General features: G+C 35.5%; 1 protein-coding gene and 1 long non-coding RNA gene across 3 annotated transcripts; one reads left to right on the plus strand and one right to left on the minus strand.

The window, feature by feature from the left end:
- Positions 1-3,180: 3,180 nt before the first annotated feature.
- On the plus strand, positions 3,181-11,029 carry LOC114763098 (protein NAR1). Of its 2 annotated transcripts, none has more exons than XM_028952702.1 (13): positions 3,181-3,540; positions 5,283-5,422; positions 5,731-5,801; positions 6,564-6,717; positions 6,827-7,013; positions 7,548-7,674; positions 7,902-8,079; positions 8,169-8,218; positions 8,299-8,470; positions 8,794-8,920; positions 9,023-9,114; positions 9,568-9,801; positions 10,535-11,029. In XM_028952702.1, exons 2-12 carry the CDS (start codon positions 5,297-5,299, stop codon positions 9,715-9,717), a joined length of 1,434 nt encoding a protein of 477 aa, XP_028808535.1. In that variant the 5' UTR covers positions 3,181-3,540; positions 5,283-5,296; the 3' UTR covers positions 9,718-9,801; positions 10,535-11,029. The 2 variants fall into 2 exon arrangements, with proteins under 2 accessions (XP_028808535.1, XP_028808536.1); XM_028952703.1 differs by having other exon boundaries at positions 5,283-5,416.
- Positions 11,030-13,423: 2,394 nt separating this feature from the next.
- On the minus strand, positions 13,424-18,876 carry LOC114763078 (uncharacterized). The gene is made up of 2 exons (XR_003742313.1): positions 18,794-18,876; positions 13,424-13,893 (listed from the first exon to the last, which is right to left on the minus strand). It is a non-coding gene; the product is annotated as an uncharacterized LOC114763078 (long non-coding RNA).
- Between the last annotated feature and the right edge of the window lie 3,523 nt (positions 18,877-22,399).

Here is a 22,399-nt window from a genome sequence, read left to right on the forward strand (position 1 = left end):
AAAATAATTTGTCTTCCCTTATGTGAAGGTATCTTTTTAAGTTTATTTGGAATCAAAGTACCCTTTTAACGAGAGACCAGCGATTAATGTTATCCCAACAGTTAATACATATTTAAAAGTAAAGCATATCTACAGCCTATAGGGAGGTAAATATATAAAGACCAAGTAAATTGAAGATCATTGGCTAAAAATAACTTATTTTATTAATGTATATATATTATTTTATTCTTTTGGTCAAAGATCATATAGTACCTATGACTCTTAATAAAAGATCTGGTTAACTAATTTAGAAAAATTAAGAAAGTTATCAAATTACTTTAAAAAATTTATACTTATTATTTTCTGCAAATTAATTTGCATAATTTATAAATTGATATATAATATAATAACCTATGTAAGTATTTTAGAAAGATTATGTAACATATATTATAATTAAGTACTGGAACAAGATGCTTAAAATATCTTAAAAGTATTCACGAAAGAGACCCAATACCTGAAAGTTTTTGTTCCTCTTATATGCCCTAGGAGTTTTTTTTTTAAAGCAAAAATACCCTGTCTATTATCCACCGTTAAGTTTAACCGTTAAATTATGCAGTTTGACCGATTTTTTTAATAGTTAAACTTAACAGTGGAAATCACTTTTAGGGCAAAAATATTATGAAATAAAACTTTCAGGGAATAAAAGAGGGGAAAAAAACTTCTAGGTGCTAGATACTCTGATATTTAAGTACTTTGTTCCTTAAGGAATCAAGGCACTCTTTGGATTATTTTTTAAATTATTTATAAGCACGTTTTATATATGTAAGTCAAGACAAAATTCTTTTAACATAATTATTTTGTATTTTATAAATCATGATAAAAAAAACTGTTTGTAAATCATTCTAAATGAGTTTTTAGTAACTTTTTTAATATCTTCAAATTAATTAACTGGCTTTATAGTAAGAATAGGGAGTAGTGTGTATATATACGCTGTACTCTCCTTTTTGCGCTCATTATAGCCACGTGCTGCCAAGAATTGAATAAGGATAAATAATTGCCTACCCACCGAGCAAGAGATGCTATAATGCAAGCATGTATAAAACGTGATTTAAGGCAAATCATGTCTCAGTCACAGAATGGGGAGAAGATGCTACCATGCAAGCCACAAGAAACCGTGCTTTGATGCTAGAGTAAGCTTTCAAACGAGAACATATCTTCAATTACCATAAATTTGTTTTCCCTCAATCACATGGAAAGAGGCACGTGAGAGTTTTCACTAGATGCACTGTCTTCTCTGCAAGAGAGGACCGGAGAGGAAAAACTGGAATGTTTTTCAATATTTTGAAAAAAGTTAATGTAATTTTTAGTTTCTTAAATTTGTTCTCATTTTGATTTTATTAAATTTCAAACCATAGGTTTTGATCCCTCTATGGACAGAATAGTCTATATTTTTATTAAATTATAGGAGCCAATGTTTTAAATGAAAAGAAACTACCAATGATTTAAAATTTGAGGGACTAAAACTTAAATGAGAATAAACTTGAAGGACTAAAAAATTATATCAACTTGAAAATGTTAATATAATTTGTAGTCTTTTTAGTTTTAAGTTTATTCTTATTTTGGTTTTGATTCCTCGAGTTTTAAATTATAGATTTTGGTCCTTCAAATTCTTTTTATTTAAAACATTAGTTCTCATTATTCAATAAAAATTTAGATCATTTTATTTTTAAGAGACTAAAACTTATGGTTTAAAATTTAAAAAAAATAAATATTATATTAATTCTTTTGAAAAGTGAGGGAGTTAGTTTTCACATATTCCACAAGCAATATTCAATACATGGGAGTTGCACATGTAAGTCTTTTAATAGATGATGAATTTTAAAAGGGAAAATTAAACCCCAAGTCCTTATTTTATAGTGAGTTTTGAATTAGGTCTTTACGCTATTTTTTTCCTTTTAAGCACTCCTTATAATTTTAGCCGTTAGTCACATTGATCCTTCCGTCTTCAAAAATGTCAAAAGGACATAACAATGTTAACTTGCTAAAGCGGATGATCGTTCATTGATCGGTTGTCTCATTGAAGAGCATCTCGATGTCTCTGTCACCAACTAGGTCACTAATCTCTCCCAGCTATTCATTTGAAACAGAGGCTAGTTCACTCTCGTCTTATCTAGTGATGAAATAGGATGTTGAAAAATCAACATATTTCAGTTTTATGAAGTCCCTGCCTACATGCACCAAAATATTAATAAGATTTGCCATTACAGGCTTTTGTATGCAGATACAGGTTTCTTTTTCATTTTTTTGGGATAAAGCGAAATAGGAGAAATCCATCTTGGGTAAATTAATAGGCCAAAACAAAATAAAAGTTTCAATTTTCTAATTGACACCATGGTTAAGTTATTACCTAATTAATGAAATTTGCGTACCAGCTACCAACAAGTGAGAGTTTTTTCCATTCTAATTCTACCTGTATTGATATAAAAGGTTTGTAAACAAAATAACAAGGAAAAATGAGGGAGACAAATAACCGTTAATCAAAATCTTCAACTCATAAGCAGTACAAAAATTCTGGTCTCTAATAACTTAACAGCATCATCGAGGTACCGGTCTCTTCATAGACTAGGTGAATTTCATAACATTCAACTATAGTAATGCCAAGCCACAACTCTGTACGTCCCTGTTTTTGAGGCAAAAAATAGAGCAAATAAAACAATGTTGTGGCATAGTCTTTTTTAATATATTACGAATAGTAGAGGTAAAAATATTAATTTTTCACTTTAATATATTCATTGTGAATATTGGTTTTGCATTTTTATTGCCTTACAATGTTGAAATATTTTGTTCCTCACAAAAGCAATCAAAGTCGTCCTCTCGTTCACCATCATTGATTTGGGTACAAAGCACCTACTTGCCCATGATGCCCCATATCCAACACACATAGAAAAAATAATGTAAGGACCTAATTCAAAACTCACTATAATTATAAGGACGTAGGGTTTAGTTTTCCCATTTTAAAATTCTAAATAAAAAATATTTGCTGCACTTCAATTAACAAGATATTTTTGTGAAATAGCTGATTTAGGATTTTTAAATTAAAAAATATTTAAGGATTTTAAAATAAAAAATCATACCTACACCCTCCCATCCCGGCTGCCCTTTTTCACTTCAAATTATTGAAAATTAAATTACCAGAGCTTTCCCGGTTTCCCACTTCCTTTCCTCTGTCGAGAGACTCGAATCCCTAACCTCCCTCCTCGGCTCCTCGGCTCCTCCCTCAATCCTGCCAAGTGTTCACGCCTCAGCCTCACGCCGACGTTGACGAGACCAGACCAGACCTCGACGCCGACGAGAGACGAGAATTGAAAGCCAATCCTCTTCCAATCCTTCATCTGTTCCTCGACACCGACGAGAGACGAGAGACCAGTCCTATTGCAATCCTTCCGCTGTTCCCCGAACCCTTATCCTCCCTCGACGCTGACGACGACTCCTTGTTCAGAGCTGAACGTCGTCTCCCTCAGTTCTCGGTCCTCACTCTGTCTCAGCCTCGACGGCAAGCAGGTGCGGCTTTCACTTTTCCCTCTTCCTCCGCCTCTCTGTTTCTGAACGGTTGCGGTGCTCTGTTTGAGAGAGCTGTGAAGAAGTGTCTGAATCAATATGCTCTCGCCTCTTGCGTGTTTGTCTGAAGTCAGATGCTTAAATTTATTTTTGAATCTCATGATGATATGCTTTACAATTCACAGCTTAGAAGCATACCTTCAAGATTCAATAGAAATGTTTTCATTGAAAATCCAACCGAAATGGATGTATGGGAAAAATAGAGTACGTTATGAAAAAAAAAGTTTATTTTGCTGTGTGTTTTGGATGATATTGTTCGGGTATGTTAGCTTGTTTTTGTTTTGTTTTAATGTCTACTTAATTGATTCATACTCTTCTTTTATAAAGAGAACAGGTTGGACTCTTTATTTGGGAGGAGATTTTCTCCGTTAGTAAAACTTCCCGAGTGTATTTAAATTAATAATCTGGAGCTAGTCAGTCATCAATTTTTCACTCTTCCACCTACCTAGAAAATTGGAAGAAAGTACTTTGTCCTAAGACCATGTCATCTGAGTCAACAAACAACCCTTTTGAAGAATTCATATCCGTATTTTGTATATCAATATATTTGTGGAGAAAGATTTGATCTGTCAAGCTTAGAGTATTAAGAGAAGGCTGCTATGGTTTTCTATATGCTCCAACATGCCTTGAACACCTGATAGAAAAGGCTCTTTTAAGATTTTGTGATATTAATATCTTGCATGAACAAGTGTAGTATTATATTCTCCTGTTTCTTTGAATTGTTAACAATTTTAAACATTATAATTCGTATGAGAAGGATTTTGTATTTCTTGTTACTTGGAATATTTGGTCGAGATGGAGCAAAGGAGGTTAAAGCTTTGTAGCAACATGAAATATTTGTAGTGACTTGGAATTGGGGATATATATTTGGAGCTGGATGCTTGTGTTTTCGGGGTGCTTCCTTATCTTTAGATGCCATATGAGCAAGAATTTCGTTTGAAGCGTCATTTGACAAACCAACATCAAAATATAGTCTGTTTTGATAGAGTAGTGGCATGCCATATGATTTTCTGATTTTTGTGTAGCATAGGATGGTAATTGCGAGTGTATAATATGCAAATGTATGTGATAGATTTATTTATCTCTTGCTTACTTTGTAATGCATTAAATCATAATTGCTTTTGTATTTCTTTTTCCCAGTGTTTCATCGTTTTGTCCTCTTCCCCCCCTTCAAAAAAGCATAACTTCTCATTATTCTTTTAACATCATTGTCTAGTTTATTGTCAATTCAACTGTTTGTGCTCCTAGCTTTGGATAAGTATAAATCTGCCATTAGATTACATTGAACAAAATGCATAGACAAGATTTGCACCTGGAGAGGTGCTGACTGCTGACCGCTGAACGCATATTCATTGTTATGTGTTTATGTATAGTATTAAGTATATTAAATATTATTTATTTATTTCTTTAAAACAACTTAGGTTATTATAAATATTCCAAAATTCTTCCTTTACATATAAAGAAAACGGAGCAGCCTCTTGACTTCTAGAGACATTAAGCTCTCTTTGACCTACACTTCTTAGGCTCCTGCTAATCCTCCTAGTTGTTTGTCTTATTTCCTCCCAAACCCTGATTTTTCATTATTCTTTTAACATCATTGTCTAATTTGTTGTTGATTCAACCATTTGTATTGCTAGCTTTGGTTCTATTTGCTAAATTGAATTGTTTGTTGATTGGACATGAAGGGCAAGAGTGGGAGATGTCACAGAAATTCTCACCAGCTCTTCGCATTGGAGATCTCAATGATTTCATTGCGCCATCCCAAGCATGCATAGTCTCTCTGAAGGGATTAAAGTCTAACACTACGAAGCCTGACAAGGTTGAGGTATTTGTTTTGGTTTCAATGTTCCATTAACATTTGGATGAAGTTATGTTGGTTACTTGGTTAGGCTTGCTCGTGAATTAAATGTCTTTTTTGTTTTAACCTTTGAGCAACCCTCCAAATGTGTGAAAAGAATATGCTATCCATGGGTGGTGATATGTAATTCTTTCTGAATTGATGGTATAGTGTTATTTAAAATTTAAAATTGGATAAATTTTTGAATTTTTTCTATATTATATTCAGTAGTTAGCAGAAATAAATTGGGAATAGATAGCATTAACTTGACGTGTTTCATGTAAATATCACTGAAGGTTTCAACTGCCAAAAAGCAATCACAACCAGAACCTGTTAAGATTTCTCTCAAGGACTGTTTAGCATGCAGGTGAGTCTTCATACTCTCTCTGCGTCATAGGGGTTGTTGTAATTCGAGTTGGAATCCGTGAATGAGCTCTTTTTATTGGTTTTATGTTATTATTTTTGAAAGCTGTTGCCTTGTTGGATTGTTGAATAATGATTTCTTGTGACAGCTTTGATGTGTCCGATTTTGCTTGGGCTTAATCCTTTTGGCAGTGGTTGCAGATGCCTTGCTAAGGGGATTCTTCTCAAATTGATTCTTGATAAATTTATCTGATCAATTTAGCCCCGCACAGAAAGAGTAGTTTTTGTGCCTTCATAGAATTGTGATGTAAATTTGTTTTTGCCCGCATTGATATTTCTTAATTTGGTTTCATAAATATAAATGCAATTAACAATGTAATGATGCTTTGTCACTAATTATTTATTATATAGAGTGAGAGAAGATCAACTATAAGTTTCATAGGTAGTACATTGATATATAAGGATATTATATGCAAGGGATTAAATTGATTAGACAATTTTAAAAGAGAGAAAATTATAAATATTCCTTTATGAGGGGGGAGATTGATTTTAGTGATATACTTTGTAGCTTTGCAATTCAAAGTCTTATGTTACAAACCCTATAGAATTGATAATCCTAGAACCCTATTGGGTAATTGGAATCAAAATGGTGAAATTTTTTAATTTCAAGTTGCAAAAATGTATAAGATTGATGTAAAGGAAGCTTTCTAATTTTATTATAGTACATGTTCCAATTGGAAGCATGATAAATCTTTTGACAACCCAGTGGGTGTGTGACATCGGCGGAGACTGTGATGCTAGAGAAACAGAGTTTGGATGAGTTCCTCTCCAATATCAATAAAGGAAAGGCTGTAATTGTGTCTCTCTCTCCCCAGTCAAGGGCTTCACTTGCGGTTCATTTTGGCATTTCTCCACTACAGGTTACTTATAGAATATTGTCTTTTGTCATCGTGATTAAATTTGGAATATATTTGTTGCGTTCATCGTCTCTTTCCCAATCAGTTTGCGAATGAAATTTTTGCTTGTCAGGTTTTCAAAAGGCTGACAAGATTTTTTAAATCCTTGGGAGTGAAGGCAATTTTTGATACAAGTTGCAGTAGAGACCTAACGCTTATTGAGTCTTGTAATGAGTTCATCTCAAGGTATAAACAGAACCAATTAATCGATGATGGGAGTTCTAAGTTGGGCCTACCGATGATTGCATCAGCTTGCCCAGGTATGTTTTTACATCTATATATTGATTACAATAACAGTTAGATGCATCAACGAATAAATGTAACGTGCTTAAGATGTATTCATCACGTGTTCTAACATGTTAGGAAAGTGTTCAAGAAATGTTAGAATGCTTCAAAAATTTTCTTGGGGGTGTTTAGGTGAAAGCAAAACTACGGTTTTAGAAATGATTTCATGGAGTTCGAGGTAAGCACGTAAGAGAAGTTTTGTCTCGATTTACGTGAAAGTACTTTTTTAAAGTGCTTTTGGGACATGCCAAACACCCCCTTAATCTAATAGGAAACGCCATTTGGGGTTTCAGAGTGTGGTATGGACCACTGAATTCCTGAAATGCGCAGGATTTGTGTGCTCAGTTGCTGGTGTTTTTGGGTGTTGCATGCACACTGATAGAGGGATGAGGGGGTTGAGGGAGCTTAAATTTACCATGCAGTATGTGGGATAGAGTTGGGCAAGGGGTCAAGAATGGGATGGAGAAATTGCTGAACAGTTTTTATTGACAAAAGCCATTTTTTTATAGGTTGGATATGCTATGCTGAAAAGCAACTTGGATCATTTGTTCTACCTTATATTTCAACTGTGAAGAGTCCTCAGCAAACAGCTGGAGCTATCATAAAGCACCATGCATGCCAAGATATGGGATTTAGGTAGTCTGTCCATTTCAATTATATATTTGCTGCCCACATAGGTTTGAGTTATACTATGATTGGACTGTCTTTTTTATCTACTGTAAAGTTTTGGAAATTCACTATGTATGATCAATTTTGTTTTGTATGCTCGAGATGATAGGCTAATTTTTTGTTTAATTTATGTTGGCTTAATGAAATGTTTAGTTAATTAATACCAAAAAAATGTTTGGTTAATTGTCTGGCAGGCCTGAGGAAGTTTACCATGTTACTGTAATGCCCTGTTATGATAAAAAGCTGGAGGCTGCTAGGGATGACTTTGTCTTTGACCTGGAGTCCCATGAAAATGGAGACCAGAGCGAGTTTAATAGAATTCCAGAGGTAGATTCAGTATTGACAACTGGAGAGGTTTTGGAATTAATTCAGGTGAGAAGTTTCTTCGTTCTCATTTTGATGCGATCTTCCTTTTAGCTCACGTTATCAGTATTAATACCTGTAACGATCCAATCTTACAGCTAAAAGAAGTTGATTTCAGAAGTTTGGAAGAGTCCCCTCTGGATACACTGTATGAACCTGATTCTAGTTGATTTTCAAAGTTTGTCAATTGTCTAACATTAGTATTTACATACATGCTGCCGCTTACAGGCTGACTAATGTTAATGAAGAAGGAGATCTTTATGGGGTCTGTGGAAGCTCGGGGGGTTATGCAGAAACAGTTTTCCGATATGCAGCAAAAACACTATTTGGGAGACAAATTGATGGTCCCCTAAACTTCAAAAATATTAGGAATTCAGATTTCCAGGAAGTTGCTCTGGAGGCAAGTTCTTGTAAACTTATTCACATTACTTGTATATGTGTCTATTCCTTGTAAGGTGGTTGTTTGAACCCAATATCTACAAATGTCTGGTTATGGTTATGGAAGTGCCAAGTAATTATACAGCAAAAACATTAAAGTATTTTCAGGATCCAGTACTTATCCTTAACAGAAAGTTGCTATGGTAACCTGAAACTGTCCTGTGCCTTAGCCACATTGTTCTTGATGACACAATTGTTAAACAGTTTCTGCAGGCTTTTTTAAGCTCCAGTTTATTTCTCTGGCTCATAATAGTAATGCAGTATTTTGTCTTATTGTCTATGCAGGTGGAGGGAAAAACAGTGTTGAAATTTGCTCTATGTTATGGTTTCCGAAACCTGCAAAATATTGTTAGAAAGGTTAAGAGTGGGAAATGTGATTACCATTTCTTGGAGATCATGGCATGCCCTTCAGGTCACGGTCTCTCTTTTATTATAAATTCCATATGCTTCAATTGATATGTTGTTGCTAGGCTAGGAAATTGGATGCGTATTTAACTATGATGAATTGAACCAGGTTGCTTGAATGGTGGAGGTCAGATCAAACCTAAGCCAGGTCAATCTCTGAAAGAGTTGAGTCAATTATTGGAAGCTGCATACATGGAAAATGTAAGTTTTATCTGACTGGCCATTACTTCATGGTTGCACTTATTTTGAATAGTAGACATGCATATACATGCATGCATGCCGGATGTTCCAGGATCTCCGAGCATATAAATTTATGGTTCAGATTCTTGTCATCTTTGTCAGTCTGACCCTTCTGAAAGTTTTGTTTCTTTTTAAAATAAATATATGTACATCATGCATTATCATTCTTCTAGAAGGAAACATAGATATTCAAAAATGACATTGGTATTTTATGTGGAAGGTGAAACCTAATTCAACCATACTTATAGTTAATGAACCCCTTCAGATAAGCTAATTTTCAAATGTTTTTATTTGTTCTTTCTTTTTGTTTTGGTTGAGGTGGGTCGTTGGGAAAGGTGAAAGCTCAAAGTCGTATTTGTTTATGAACTATATTTCTGGAAAATATTCTGAAATTAGTGTTCGTCAATTTGCTAGGTTTTGGTAGCAGATCCCTTTAACAATAGTATTGTGAGAAGTTTATATGACAAGTGGCTTGAGCAGCCTGGGTCTGAAAAAGCTAGGAAACACATGCACACAGAATATCATCCTGTTGAGAAAAGCATTACTTCTCAGTTGAACTGGTGAGAAGATTCAGCTTAGAAGATGTTCGTGACCTTCATTCGCTTTCTGGTGTGGCGTTAAAAGTTTTTTATATTCATTATTCTCAAGGTAATAATTTCAGTATCTGATGGAGGTTTCCTTCAATCCCTTTGCCCTTCAATTTTTGCATCTGTGGAGCCTCGGTTCTGTGATGAACAGTTATCATACTGAAACAATTTACGAACATGAAAGAATATCTAGATATTACTTTCTATATTTTTGGTTTAGTTGTTTACTTCTTCCATGGGGATGAGTTCTGGGTTCTCAGCAGAGTTCCAAACTTATATAGATGCGCGACTGATTATGTTGGATGATCATAGAGGCCTGTCCGTGGATTGGAATCTAAGAGTGCACCCTTTGCTCTCAGTGATAGTGAAATGCAAAGCATTGTTCAACTCAATCTTTTTTCCCTTGTTCCTTTGAAATTCATTATTCCAATTGCTTGATGCGTTGTCTGAAAATGGCTCTCCTCGAGCTCATAATTCTAGTGTACAAAGTAGTCATGCATAAATTTGGGGAACTGAAAGTGAGCAGCGGCACCGTTGGAATGAGAACTTTTTCCCCTTTAATTCTTTGGCTTTTGAATTAAAGGGATGGATATTAATGGCCTGAAGTTACAAGTGAGACCGAACCACAGCCTCTCCCTCACAGGGAGCTTCCATACCACTAGGCAACAAAGCCGTTAGCCCTTTAAAATTTTAAATAACTTTTTTGAACTTGCCATTTCTGGGTATTGGCTATAATGGGACAAGATTCTGATGTGCATGAAGGTGATATGTCTGTTTCTTTTTCCCTGTCCCAGGCACAGATAGTACAGAAGGAAAGAAACGAAAAACTACACAGGCAGGAGAGGTCGAGCAAAGTGAAGGATAAGGATGATGAAAACGAAACATCCTGAAGCAGCATTACCAAGACTTTTAAAGGGTATATATGGATTGAGGAAAGAAGGGATAGGGTTGACTTATATCCAAACTATCTATTCCTTCAAGTCATTTTTTTCTCAATCCAAATATACCCTCTTTTGAAACCTGTTTAGCTAAAGGTCATTTGCAACAATAAAAGCTAAACAGAGTATACATGGATCTTTCAGGTTTGTAAATAAATATGAACTTAGTCCATGTTGTGGATTGCAGGCTTTTAACGCTCTGGATTTATGCTCTTTATTGTAATCGCGCCTCTTGATCATTGGGCTTTCAACTCGAAATTACTATCGAATTACAGAGTTGATAGATTATTCATATGGTTTTTGACCAGTTTGAGTGATCTTGTGCAGTATAATTCATTGTCAAATTTAAAATAATTCGTGTTGTTCCTTTTTTTTCACTCATGTAAGCTGCATGGTCTTTTAAGTGTATTTTAAAATGAATTTTTCAGTAATACTGTGTTTTTAGGATGTCATTATTTTCCATTCTGAAATAAGTGTTTTTGAGTAAGTTTTTAAAATTAAAAATTATAACTCAGGCGGTTTTTTGGGGGAAAAATATTTATTTTAAATCGGATTGATTTATGGGAAGTCTTCCTTGCTTATATAAGTTAGTCTTGTATTCAAATTTCTCACTGAAATTAGTTGAGTGCAAGTTATTGTGTGTGTACTGTGGTTTTTGGAATATCAAATATGATCGGTTAAGTTGGCAAAGAGTTCCAAAAACTTTCACGGTTAAGTTGGCAAAGAATTCCAAGAACTTTCAGGTTCTAAATATTCACGGACCTACTGACAGTGTCTGGGATGATGAGCATTGTTTTTGTAACAAAGAAGTATACGATTAAGAGTAAAATTATTCTAATTGAAAATCTATTTTACCTAAAATATAGATTTTTTTTATTATGAAAATGTGCGTAAATTTTTATTAAAATTAAAATATGTCACAAATTTGTATTGTATATTGGAGATTCTATTTTTATTTATTTAACTGTTAGGTAACTGTTAAATTTGACTTTTAAATTTTTATTTGGATCAAAATACCTCTCATTAATATTGAAGTTATTTAAACTTTTATATTTGTTAAAAAAATAATTTTTAATACAACAAAATTTTTTTTAATACATGTATTTTTAAATTTTTAATATAAAATAAAATATATTAATTTTGATTATATTATAAAATTTGATAATTTTAATTTTTTATTTTTAAATGGCTAAACAATATATTAAATAAATATTTTTTTCATCATATACTCTTTCGGTCCTTAATATAGGATTTAATTCTTGAGTTGGTTTTAGTCTTAAATATAAGACTTATATATCATATTTATCAATTTTCTTTAAATTACCCTTATAGACACTCTCTCAACTATAAACAAGTAGAAGAGGGAGTGGAGATATTAAGAAAAATAACTATGGTGTTTTAGAAAAAATATGTCACTTTTCTTATAATTAATTAACTTACTTAACTTCCTTAATCTAATCAAATTAGTTAAATGGATCTTACATTAAGAACTGAATGAGTAATATAAATTGTCTATGTTTAAAGACTATAGAACTCATTTAAATTTATAATTCCAAAGTTTGAAATAAAAAATTTGTTAGAAACGTTTATAATGTATTTAATCTATTGTATATTCATTTAAAGAATTAATCAAATTTCCATTCAAGGCCTTTATGTCTAAATTAAATAAATTAACTAATTTTTCATCCCAATATGATAAAAACACTAAACAAATAGTTATTGGTGAAAAAAAAATTAAGGGAATAAAAAAATTTTAAATTTGTCAAAACTTTTTAACCAAAATTTGGGGATTTAGTGTTATGAAAGGTAAATTAGTAAATAAAAAGTATCTTAATATAAATTTTAATTAAAAAAGTATCTTTTTAGAATATTCTTAACGGAGTTATTGGTTTGGACTTAAGTGTATGTTTTCAAAATATAGGGAAATCAATGTAATTAGAGCAAAATGCCAGGGAGGTTTCTCTATAATTAATTGTTATTTGCATTTAATTCCAGATTTTTATTAAATAGCATCTTAATGCATTTGTTTAGTAGGCCGTTGAATAAATTGAATTAATTATCATTTTACTCTTTCTTTTTCTCTGTCCCTAATAATCTATTCTCCCAGTCTCCTCCCCCTCCTTCCCCCCACTCTTTCTCTCTACTCTTTCTTCCCTTTTACCCTTTTGCATCGCTTTTATTATGAGAACATTGTTTATAATGCTGATATTCGAAAGTTTGGCTCTATTTATTTAATTAAACCAAGCTAAAGGTAAAAAAATATAGTTGAATATAGCTGAGGTTAAATCTGATATTGCCTAACCTATTCAAAATGAAATTATGAATTCATATTACTTCTTTCCTACCTATTTAATTGTTTTCAATTTCAAGCTTAAATTTTTAACAAATTATTAATAAGCCACAAGGCCCAATTAAAAATTTCTGAATATTGTTAAATGATCAAAATACCTTTTTTTAAGTAGAAAGCAAAACTGATTACATTACCTCTCAAAAAGCCCCTCATCTCTTATAATCATTTTTTGGAACAAAAAACAAATCAATAATTTTACAGCGTTTAAAATTTATAATTTAACTAAAACCTTCAAAATAAAATTATATTTCAATAAAATATGTTAAATTACAATATAAGCAACCTTTAAATAAATAATTCATATTTTCAGGTTGTAAATATTTATTTTAAGATTTTAAAATATTTTAATTACGGCCACTAAATGCAAATAGATGGATTCTAACTAGCCATCTAAATGCAGCAATGTAAAATATCATATATAAATGAGTACAAGAAACTTTAGGCCTCAACATTTCCAAATTGCATGGAGTTAATACGCAAAGCAAACAAGACCCAGAAAATTAATTAAATAAGATTGCAATTTAAAGAGGGGAATGAATTTTTGAAGCTCAAGGAAGCTCAAAGTTCTTTTTTGTCCGCAAAATGCAAGCCTGAATCTTGTTCTGCAGTTGTGGGTCCAGTTGATCAAATTCAGATTCGATCTCAGGTACAGTGGCTAATTCTTTCAATTCTCCAGAACTTCCAGCAGCATCTGTTAGTTGTATCCCATCCTCGATTGCTTTGTTTGACTCCTTCAACTGCAGCAATTCGCTTCCAACTTCATCACTAGAGTGAGATTCAATCGGCAAAATCAGTTCTCCAGCATTAATTCCTTCTTGATTCAGCAAGTAATTCTCAACATCGGTACTTCCAGTATGTGTTTCAGCTCCATTGATATATGTAATTAGTTAGAAAAGGGCTTTAAAGTAAATTGCTGCTAGAGTTAGTTATAGAGAGAGAATGTCGAATAGGATGTGGCGAGGGTGTTATATGCTCTGTAATGCCTTGATTGGATTTTTCGTGGAATGAATATACCCTTTTCTCTCTGTCACTAACAAAAAGGTATCGGAGCCTCCGTTTTCGGCCCATAGCGCCACCGGAAACGCGATCCTCTGATCGTCTTACTGAGCCAGAGCACTGTCTCAACAAGAAGCAATTGGTCCTTGACCAACAATCGCAAGACATTTATGATTTGAAGGTCATGCTACAAGACATTTCTTCAAAGCTTTCTACTATGAACCAGAATGCGAGCAAGCAGACGACGTTAGGGGAAAGTGGTCCTGCAAGCTCCCCTCGTATTCTTGCCTTTGGCTCTTTTCATGAGCTCCACTACAACAACTCGTCTTCATCTTCTTATTCCATAGCTACCAAGCAGAGCTGAGTAGATTTTCCCAAGTTTGATGGCACTGATTTCTGTGGGTGGGCTTATCCGGTTTGCCAGTTTTTTGCTGTGGATGGGACCCCGCCAGATCATCGTATTCGTCTTCTGAGTATTCATCTTGAGGGTGATGCTCTGCGTTGGCACCAGACGTTCATGCGCCATCGCTCCTTCACAGATATCTCATGGGCTGACTATTTCAAGAATATGGAAACCAAGTTTGTAGACGTAAGGGAGGAGAACCTGACGATTGCCCTAAAGAAGCTACAACAATCCATTGATCCGATTGCTGACTATGAGAAAAAATTTGACGAGCTTTTATCTGAAGTCGATATTCCTGAAGAGGTATCTATCTATCTATCTATCTCTTCACTGGGGGACTACATATTGACATACAAAAATTCATCCTCAACTCAGCGCCCTCTTCTTTAGCTGGCGCGATGTCTTCTGCTCGGCTACATGCAGCAAGCATTCAGGCGGTCCATGATCATTCTCCTGCGATGACTCGTCGTTCTGGGTCTAGCTACTCGGTGGGCTCCAAGTCTAGTACGTTTATGAACTTCTCTATACAGGACAGGCCCAAAACGCAGACACAGGGGCTATCGGCAAAACCTGCAAACTCCTCCACAGTGTCGTCTTCCCAGATGTCTTTTGCTATTAAACCCACACGTCAGTTGTCGAAAAAGGAGATGGACGACTGGTGTATAAAAGGTCTTTGCTATTGGTGCCCTGAGAATTACACCAGTAGCCATAAGTGTAAGGATTCTCATCTGTTTACACTAATGGTTGATGAAGAGGAAGACTGCTTTGAGGATGCGATAGGGGATGCTCAAGTTGACGCTGTGGGCATGATTAACGTTGTCGAATCTACTATGAAACTTGTGGGTTAGATTAAAAACCAGAAGGTTATCATTCTGATCGACATGGGCAGCACTCACAATGTGCTCGATGCTTCAATCATCAAGCGTCTCCAGTCGAAAGCCTAGGAACGCAGTGCTGTCTGTCTCACGGTGGCAGATACCTGGAAGGTAATAGTCTCTTAAGCATTGCCCGAATCTTTCTTGGGAAATGGGAAACTCTGTTTTCTCAGCTGACTTTTTGGTGATGAGGATAGGGAGTTACAATATGATTCTGGGTACATAATGGTTGACAACTATTGGTAGATTTACTATGGATGTGGAATTGAAAATTTTTGAGTTCAACTATAAGGGCACTCAAGTTGAATTGCATGGGTTGGGATACCACTCACCTTCCCCTGCAAGGGAACTCACATCTAATCGTGATATAGTGGCTTCTGTACATGTCTTCCTGCTTCAAGCTTCATCTCAATTATAACTCAGCTTGCATGTTACTTCTTCGTTGGCTAGCTCCCCGCAACAAGAGTTGAATCAGCTCTTAAACACATTTACTAATGTTTTTGTGGAGCCTAAGGAATTACCTCCTTCTCGTGCATTTGATCATGCCATTCCGCTTCAACATGATTAGCCTATTAGTTGTCGGCCATACTGTTATGGTCCAGTTCAGAAGACTAAGATTGAACAACAGGGGAAGGAGATGCTCTGTAGTGGGATCATACGAGAGAGTACTAGCTCTTTTGAGGCCCCAGTAGTGTTAGTTCAGAAGAAAGAGGGTACTTGGTGGTTCTGTGTGGATTATAGGAAGTTAAATGAAGCTACAATCAAAAATAAATTTCCCATACCAGTGATTGTAGAGCTTCTGGAGGAGTTAACAGGGGCTATGTTCTTTTCTAAGCTAGACCTTAGGTCTGGTTACCATCAAATTAGAATGAAGCAAGATGATATTCCCAAAACAGCATTCAGGACCCATGAGGGTCTCTATGAGTTTGTAGTGATGCCCTTTGGGCTGACTAATGCCCCTGCCACATTCCAGGGACTTATGAACTTTGTCTTCAAAGCTTTCTTGAGGAGGTTTGTATTAATTTTCTTTGATGACATATTAGTATATAGCAAAGATTAGGGCCCTCACTTACAACATTTGGAAATTGCCTTATTGACATTGCGACAACATCATTTATTTGCTAAAGCTTCCAAATGCATTTTTGCTGCCACCCAAATTGACTATTTGGGTCATATTATTTCAGCAAAAAGGGTTCAGGCTGATCCAAAGAAGCTCAAAGCAATTTCTTCTTAGCTTGTTCCGGTTTCTATCAAAGAACTAAGGGGTTTTTTGGGCCTCACAGGATACTACCGAAGGTTTATTCACAATTATGGAGCAATCAGTAGACCTTTGACAAGCTTATTACAGACAGATACTCCATTTAATTCGTTAGATGCTGCGAATGATGCTTTTGTCAAATTGAAGCAACTCATGACTTCCCCACCAGTTTTGAAATTACCAAATTTTAATGACACTTTTGTTGTGGAAACATATGCCTCTGGTACTGGATTAGGGGCTGTCCTATCTCAAAATGGGCATCCCATAGCTTTCGCTAGCAAGGCTTTAGCTTCTAAAAAGAAACCTCTATCTACCTATGAACATGAATTGTTAGCTATTATTTTGCCGTTAAGCAGTGGATATCCTACTTGTGCAGTCGCAAGTTTATAATTAAAATTGACCATCTACCCTTGAAACATCTATTGGAACAGTGCGATCTGAACTAGGACCAATTCAAATGGCTACATAAATTGTGGGGGTTGAATTATGACATTTAGTACAGAAAAGGCAGTGACAATACAGTGGCTGATACCTTATCTAGGAGATCTGAGGGCTCTTGTTTAGCATTATTAGTTCCAGTTTCTCCACTATATGAAAGGGTTCGAGATTCGTCACTAGTTGATGAACACTTATAGCAGCTAATTAAGGATTTGGAAATGGATCCTACTTCCCATCCTAAGTTCACATGGCAGCATCAATTGCTGGAACGCAATGGCAAGCTAGTTGTAGGAGCTAATCGTAATCTTCACAACGATTTATTGTCATTTTCCCATGCTGACAGCATTGGTGGACATTCTGGTATGAATCCTACTTTTAAAAGATTGTCTTCTTTCTTTTATTGGAAAGGCTTGGAAAAGGATGTCAGAAATTTTGTACGTGAATGTTCAATTTGTCAAAGGCTCACACCTGAATTAATTGCCTCCCCTGGCCTGCTCCAACCACTGCCTATCCCAGAAAATGTGTGGATTGATCTTTCTATGGATTTTATTAGTGGTCTCCCTAAGTCCTTTTCTAAACCCACTATTCTAGTAGTTGTTGATCGATTATCTAAGGCAGCATATTTTATGGCTCTTAAACACCCGTTTACGGCTGTAGAAGTGGCTCAGGTTTTTCTTGATAATGTGGTGAGATTACATGGGTTTCCAAAAACTATTGTGACTGACAGGGACCTAGTTTTCTGTGATAAATTTTGGAGAGAACTCTTCTGCTTATATGGTGTTAAATTGCATTATTCTTCTGCCTACCATTCTCAGACGGATGGTCAAACTGAAGTACTAAGCAGATGTTTGGAGTATTGTCTCTGTTGCATGACTGGGGATTTTCCTAAGCAGTGGGTAAAATGGTTGTCTCTAGCTGAACTCTGGTATAATACTACCTATCATTCCTCTATTGGAATGTTATCTTTTGAGACTGTGTATGGGATGCCACCTCCGGTCCATTTACCCTATATTGCTGGGGATTCTTCTAATGACCTTGTAGACCGTACTTGTTTATCAAGGGAATTGGTTCTGCAGCTCCTGAAGCAACACTTACTTCAAGCTCAACACATGATGATTCAGCAAGCTAATAAAGCTAGATCAAAACGTCATTTTGTGGAAGGTGATATGGTTTACCTCAAACTACATCCTTTTAGAAGGAACTTATTAAACAATTCATCTCTTCATAAATTAGCTGCCCATTATTTTGGTTCTTATAAAGTCCTGAAGAAGATTTGGCGCTGTCGCCTATGAACTTGAACTGCCTCAGGGTACAAGGATTCACCCTGTTTTCCATGTATCCTTACTTAAAAAAACATATTGGCCTAGCTGCGGTACTTGCTCTTACCTTGCCACCTGTTGATAATGAGGGCCATTTTGTGCTGGAACTAGAGGAAATATTGGGGCGCAAACTGATCAAACGTCATAACCTCCCAGTGACTCAAGTGTTGGCTCGTTGGAAATTTTCCTAGCCTAAAGACGCAACTTGGGAAGACCTCTCACTCATTCAGCAACAGTTCCCTCACTTCCAGATTACTGCATCACCGAGTAACACCATCCTTGTGGACAAGGATTCTTTATAGGGGGGAGTATTGATATATGTAATTAGTTAGAAAAGGGCTTTAAGGTAAATTGCTGCTAGAGTTAGTTATAGAGAGAGAATGTCAGACAGGACGTGGCGAGGGTGTTATATGCTCTGTAATGCCTTGATTGGATTTTTCGTGGAATGAATTTACCCTTTTCTCTCTGTCACTAACATCCATGATCTCTTTTCAAACCTTCATAATGCTCTTGGTCGAATCTGCCCTCCTGTGCAATTTTTGCACTTTCAAAGTCCGTAAAGAGTACGAATTTCTCTAATTGAATTCACATCATGCGGCAGTAGTGAATTTTCTTGCTCTCCATATGAGTCTTGGGGTCATGGAGCTCCAAATTCGCCCGTTGATGTTCTCCATAATATATGATCCTCATATCTACTGAAGAAAGATTCAAGTTCTCTTGCCTCCTTTTGTATCTTCTCAGGGCACCCAAGCATCACCATTTCAACACCCAATCTGTCCCATCGGCCATCGCACCTTCTTTTGATCATAAAGTTCTTTCAATGCCTTTGTTTGTCTATCAAACGTTGAAGTGAAATTCTCTCGTTCAAGAGGCAATCTTATCCCATCCATAATGTTCAGTAGGGAGGCAGCGTAGGCATGCTAACTCCGTGGTTGCTTGAAACGCAGGAGAGGGGTCCATATGGTGCAAGGGAGGGAGAGTTGACTCCCACATCCTTTCCTCTTGAATGGTCTTAAATGGGGAATGAGAAGGTATTTTTGGTTTTTGAGGGCAATCCTTTCCACTTTGCCAAAATGAGTTGCAATATAAGCACTGTGGTTCCTCAGGTTCTTGCGCTGTAGGATAGGAGGTTTCATGTTGCAAATGAAAGTAGCTTGGCGTCCACATTCTCCCTCCTTGAAAACCTCTACTTCCTGTGTCATAATCCAAAAAACCATTAGTAGGCATAGCGGAGTAAGAATTGAATCTTTCAATATTCGAACACTATTCCATGACTCAATTGAATTGGAAAATTGCCCAGTTCAACTCACAAAATTCATGCAACAAATTGGTAGCAAAATTCAGCGTAAACACAGCAGATTTTCCCAAAATTCGAGGACTAAAACTAATGCATAAACACAGCAGCAGGTCAAAAAATTTCAGAACTCGGGTAATGACAGCAAGAAAACCAGTAGAATTCTTAGCTCTTAGGTTTTCTGGTTCTGTGCAGCAAGTCAATGACAGAAATTTCACAGAACTTGACAGTAAAAATTGCAGTCAGATTAGTGAACTTCAAAAATTCAACAATAATTCAGCAGCATTTTGGCAATTCAGAACAGCAGCAAGAGTTCAACAATGCCAAGTCAAGGGATCACTAGAAGTTCAGCATACAAGCAAGGAATCAGATCTATGCTAATGCATCAGCACGTAATTAACTCAATTTCAAGAAGCCTTCAGCAAACTGTGCAAAATATCTAACAACGAATGGTTGAATATTTTCAGCAATGCACACTCAAAATGGTGAGAAATCGACAAGCATTTTTTTCAGCTTACCTTAATGAACTAAATAAGTTTACAGTATTTCGAATAAGTATTAGCAACTCCAGTCACTGGATTCAGTCAAGTTAGAAGAAAATGCAATTTTAGCAAGAACTTGTGGGTGCAATCCCAAGTCAATCAAGACAGTACGTCGATCCCAAGTCACAAAAATATATATTTTTTCTTGCAGTGAATAACAGAAAGCTTTATTTGATTTTTAGACAGAGAAATGGTATGGCTTTGTGCACAATTCAGAGTTTTACTACCAGAAACAGTGTTAAGAAGCAAAAATCAGACAGTAATAGTAGCAATAAGGTCCAGCACAGCAAGTTTAATCTTCAAACACACAGAATGCGAGGCAATATTATTCAGCACATTACACAAAACACGCCAAAGCAGGTTCATTCTGTTAATGAGCTGAAATAGCAAATAATCTGCCCTGTTGACACAGAAGTAATGTAATCGGGACAAGGGACTCTTCGTTTTATTTTCTCAGAATTGGTGCAAGTGTGATATTTAGCAGAAAATCTTCACCCAATGGTGCGAGATGCTGGCCAGAATGCAATTTTGTACCTGAGCATAACAAATCCCAGCTAATTCCACTAACAGGATGAACAGAATGCACAACAAAATATTTATATTTTTCCAGAATTCACAATGTACATAGGCTGCCAGCCACTAAACCAAAAAATAGGACGATTAAAATCTACTTGCCAGCAAGCAACTTTTATCCCTTAAGAGAAATCAGTCAAGAACAGTCAAACCAGAGGCAAAATATCTTTCAATGCCCACCAAATTCAGCAAGATTCAGAAGCTAGAACCTAAGCAAATGCACTAAAAAATTCAATAGAACAAGTCAAAGAAAAATTTGACACTCGATCAATGAAAGAAGCTAAGCAACCATGCCTCCCAGCAATGATGCCAGTTTGATAAGACTTGTCATAGGGCTCTCAAAAATACTAAAATTAACCTCTATAATATAATAGCTTAACCCTAGGTCAGATCACAAGGAGGCTAATTGTCTTGGGATTTTAGTTAATTAAATGCCTTTACAAGTGACTAACTGTGAGAATGGAGTGATTTTATCTACGTGATCTACCTATCTGTTCTACTTTTTATATTGATTTTCTGGTTTTAGATGAATGATGAGTGACGGTGATGGGAATGACAGGATATGATAATTGCAATGATGATAATGATCTTCCTAAGAGTGTGACTCAACCTTCATAACCTCGTAAAATAATGGAGCTAAATGCATTCAAAAGGAAACATGCATCACATTATGAATTGATGGACTGAAAATTCCTAAAATAGCATCAATCTATAGCTACCATATCTCATTTGATTCAATTGCAACATCAAGGCAAGCAAGACCTAATAATCCAATTAAATCTACTGCAAGTCAAGGAATAAACCATCGGTTCAATCACATCTCTAATCTGAATATACAATATCCTTAAGAATACAAACCAGATCTAATCCAATAATCACGAATAGCTTATACAACGAGATAAGCTAATCACATATATGAGAAATTGATGAACTCCCTTGTTGGCATAATGGATCTGGCTTAGCTCCACATCTTAGGAAGGATGAAAGAATCAGCCACACATGACTGTAGGAGAGGCAACACCAAGCTTAGATCAAAACTTGATCATGGTGGAAAGTGAACAGAAGTGATGGTGGTGACGGAGAACATGAAGGTCCAAAGAAAGAGATAGAGTGAGATCCAGAAAGAGTGATGATACTTCTTTCCACTACAAGCACAAACCTCCTGATGAGCCCACAGGATCGACATATATAAAATGTTGAAAACCAATCCCTGTGCATTCGCTCCTATTTATCTTCTTTTTGTTTGGGTTCTAAGACGAAAACCAGATGGGGTCTATAGATTTTTGATAACCCAACAACTTTTAGTTAATATGTGAAAGCAGCATATATAGTAATAACATAAAAGAATTTAAAATCACGGTTTTCTTAGGATGTATTTAAGACTCATTATCTAATCACGAGCATTGGTTCAAGAAGTAATAGCTCAAACCATTCATGTGTAGTCCAACTTCTATAACACAAAATATTCATGCATCAGCAAATTCATGCTAGATCAACATAAATATGCAATTTGAACTTGAGCCATAGTGCCTCAGCTTGCTTCATTTTCGTAACAAGCCTCTATCAATCATGTCATGAAGAAGTTGTTCTGCCTTATCAATCTCTTCTCCTTCAAGAGTGCCTCGAATAATTACTTTGTAAGTTATAAAACTAGGAGAGCAGCCTCTTTCTTC

Source organism: Neltuma alba, unplaced genomic scaffold (assembly GCF_004799145.2).
Source record: "Neltuma alba isolate B1F8T4 unplaced genomic scaffold, ASM479914v2 tig00011253_pilon, whole genome shotgun sequence".
In the NCBI taxonomy this organism is placed as follows: Eukaryota; Viridiplantae; Streptophyta; class Magnoliopsida; order Fabales; family Fabaceae; genus Neltuma; species Neltuma alba.

What these genes read in the sequence shown, in the direction of transcription:
- LOC114763098 (XM_028952702.1), top strand. Translation starts at nt 5,297, where the DNA reads ATGTCACAGAAATTCTCACCAGCTCTTCGCATTGGAGATCTCAATGAT. An exon ending in TGCCAAGATATGGGATTTAG is followed by an intron (nt 7,675 to 7,901) that starts GTAGTCTGTCCA and finishes ATTGTCTGGCAG; the next exon opens with GCCTGAGGAAGTTTACCATG. An exon ending in GATCATGGCATGCCCTTCAG is followed by an intron (nt 8,921 to 9,022) that starts GTCACGGTCTCT and finishes GAATTGAACCAG; the next exon opens with GTTGCTTGAATGGTGGAGGT.